This window comes from the organism of the source record quoted next, unplaced genomic scaffold, assembly GCF_019419815.1.
Source record: "Pyrus x bretschneideri cultivar Hongxiangsu unplaced genomic scaffold, Pyrus_bretschneideri_v1 Contig14, whole genome shotgun sequence".
In the NCBI taxonomy this organism is placed as follows: Eukaryota; Viridiplantae; Streptophyta; class Magnoliopsida; order Rosales; family Rosaceae; genus Pyrus; species Pyrus x bretschneideri.
The window spans coordinates 8,576,666-8,579,507 of record NW_025999435.1 but is presented as its reverse complement, the minus strand read 5'-3'; the positions used below and the strand labels follow the sequence as shown (position 1 = coordinate 8,579,507).

At 38.8% G+C, this 2,842-nt stretch overlaps 1 protein-coding gene across 1 annotated transcript; it reads left to right on the top strand.

Moving 5' to 3' along the window:
- Positions 1–2,069: 2,069 nt before the first annotated feature.
- On the top strand, positions 2,070–2,537 carry LOC125475164. The gene is made up of 2 exons (XM_048579537.1): positions 2,070–2,272; positions 2,357–2,537. Exons 1-2 carry the CDS (start codon positions 2,070–2,072, stop codon positions 2,535–2,537), a joined length of 384 nt encoding a protein of 127 aa, XP_048435494.1.
- Positions 2,538–2,842: the final 305 nt, after the last annotated feature.

Genomic DNA, 2,842 nt, shown 5'->3' with positions numbered 1-2,842 from the left:
TGGAGCGGTATAATCGCCTACCCTTCCCTGCATATTTAAATTTGCATGCTGTTTAATTTCATTACAATTTTAGGTGGTGTGGTATAATCGCCTGCCCTGCTCTGCATATTTAAATTTTCCTACTACTTGAGTGGTGCGGAATAATCGCCCATTCTATGTTACATTATTTCAATGAGAATGGTGCGGTACAATCACCCTCCTCATTCACCCTGAAAATCTCGAGCTAGAAGTTTCGAGTGCTTATCATTTTGGCCTGAAGATCAAAATGAAAAATTTGTAAGAACCAGAAGTTCCAACATGAGATTCCTCCAGGAATACATATTATTGCAAGTTAAGCTTGAATTTGTTGCCCTGGATATTACCAGAAAGAATTACCTGACCTGGGTACTGGATACTAAGATCTATCTAGAAGCAGGGAATCTTGGTGTGGCTGTGAAGGTGAAAGTAAATATAACTTCATCATGCCTAGAAAATCTATTGTCCATACCTATGGACCATGTAGATCGTGCGGCTAACACCACTAACTCAAAATAAATTCTCTCTTTAAGTTAATGAATGACGTCATCAGTCCATTGAAATGCTTAACACGTGCTCAAAAATTGCCCTAGTTATTCAAAAGATGTTAATCATATAGCGTCACCGATTACATGGAGAAGGTCGAATGCTACAGTTGGTCGCACTCAAGACCAACTCCTATTCTCGTTGTACACCTTGCGTCATAAGTTGCATCTCATGTAAATAGATAAATAGAAATGCCAACCAAATTAAAAAAGATCAATGAGAAAAATAAATATGAAATCGTGGCAAGTAAGTTTCTCTTGAAGGTAAAATGTTTTACCACTCAAGTTACAAGCAAATTGCAGAAAATGTGGTCTCTTTAAACTATTATCCGATATCATAATTTGTTGGCATGGATATATATTCAACAAATATAGAGAAAACAGTACACACATTTATCTGATGTGTGTTGAAAATACTAGTGGGTAATGAATGCCACAGTATTGAAAACCTTGCCACAGTATTGAAAACCTTGTCACAACATTGAAAACCTTGGCAGAATATTGATATGTGGAGATCATTTGTCAAATGTGTGGTGTAAATATTCAAAATGTAATAATACGGAGTTGCTCTATAAATAAAGCACTCCGACTGCTATTAATCGATATAGTAGAAGAGAACAAGAGAAAAGATCAATAACATCATCTATTCCTCCGTTTTTTATTTGTTATCCTCTTGTGCTATAGTTTTAGTGTGACATTTTACACCTGACTTACTCCATTCACTAAAAGGTTATCTCTCTAACTTTGACCTATTTGTAACACGTTATCAGCACGAGTCTCTAAATATAATTATTCTCTCATCTCTCTTCGCCGAACGAAAGAAAGAAAAAAATGTTTCCTCTAAGGTTTTTACTGTTCATCTTCTTCCTCTGCCTCAACTGCGCGGTATACCCTCGCGACGAACTGTTTGCTTCATACCTGCTCTTAGTTCTCAACCTAACGGTTACATACATCTTTGATTTCTTGTTTGGTTTGGATATTGATTACTAACCCAGTGTTTATTTATGTTAATTTTACTGCAATCCAAGATGGTGCGGTACAATCATCCATATTGAATTGCAAATTTATTCTTACGGCGATCCAAGACGGTGCGGTATCATTGTCTATCTTGGATTGCAGATTTAATTTTACTGCAAATTTTAGGTGGAGCGGTATAATCGCCCACCCTACCCTGCATATTTAAATTTTCCTGCTGTTTAATTTCATTACAATTTTAGATGGTGCGGTATAATCGCCTACCCTGCTTTGCGTATTTAAATTTTCCTGCTACTTGAGTGGTGCGGAATAATCGCCCATTCTATGTTACATTATTTCAATGAGAATGGTGCGGTACAATTGCCCTCCTCATTCACCCTGAAAATCTTGAGTCAGAAGTTTCGAGTGCTTATCATTTTGGCCTGAAGATCAAAATGAAAAATTTGTAAGAACCAAAAGTTCTAACATTATATTCCTCCAAGAATACATATTATTGCAAGTTCTTACACATCTCATTTTCTTTCAGAAAAGAAAATGACGAACTTGGTGAAGCTTAAATTTGCTGCCCTGGATATTATCCGGAAGAATTACCTGACCTGGGTACTGGATACCAAGATCCATCTGGAAGCAGGGAATCTTAGAGATACCATTAGGGAAGAGAAGAACTCATCTTCTCAAGATCGGGCAAAGGCCATGATTTTCATTCGTTGCCATCTTGATGAGGTGCTAAAAAGCGAGTACTTAACGGTTGAAGATCCGTTAGCTCTCTGGAATGCCTTGAGAAACATATACAATCACCAGACAACGGTGATTCTTCCAAGGGCTCGCTATGAGTGGACTCATCTGAGGATCCAGGACTTCAAGTCAGCGGCAGAGTACAAGTCTGCGTTGTTCAGAATTACCTCTCAGATGAAGCTCTGTGGGGATACTATTACTAAGGAACATATGTTGGAAAAGACTCTTAACACATTTCATACCTCCAACGTGCTCCTGCAGCAGTAGTATAGAGCGCGAGGCTACACTGAGTACAACCAGCTGATATCTGTGCTCTTAGTAGCTGAACATAACAATGAGCTCCTGATGAAAAACCATCATTCCCGACCCACTGGATCTGCATCATTCCCAGAAGTGAATGATGCTTCCCTCGAAGTGAACGCCACATCCTCTGGTGGTGATAATCATAAACGAGGACGTGGCCACAAGCGAGGTCGGTGGAATAGGAAAGGCAAGAACCATGGAGTTCAGTTTCTGAGGCATAATTTAGGCCCGAGCTTCAAAAATGTGAATCGCTACAAAGGCAAAGCTCA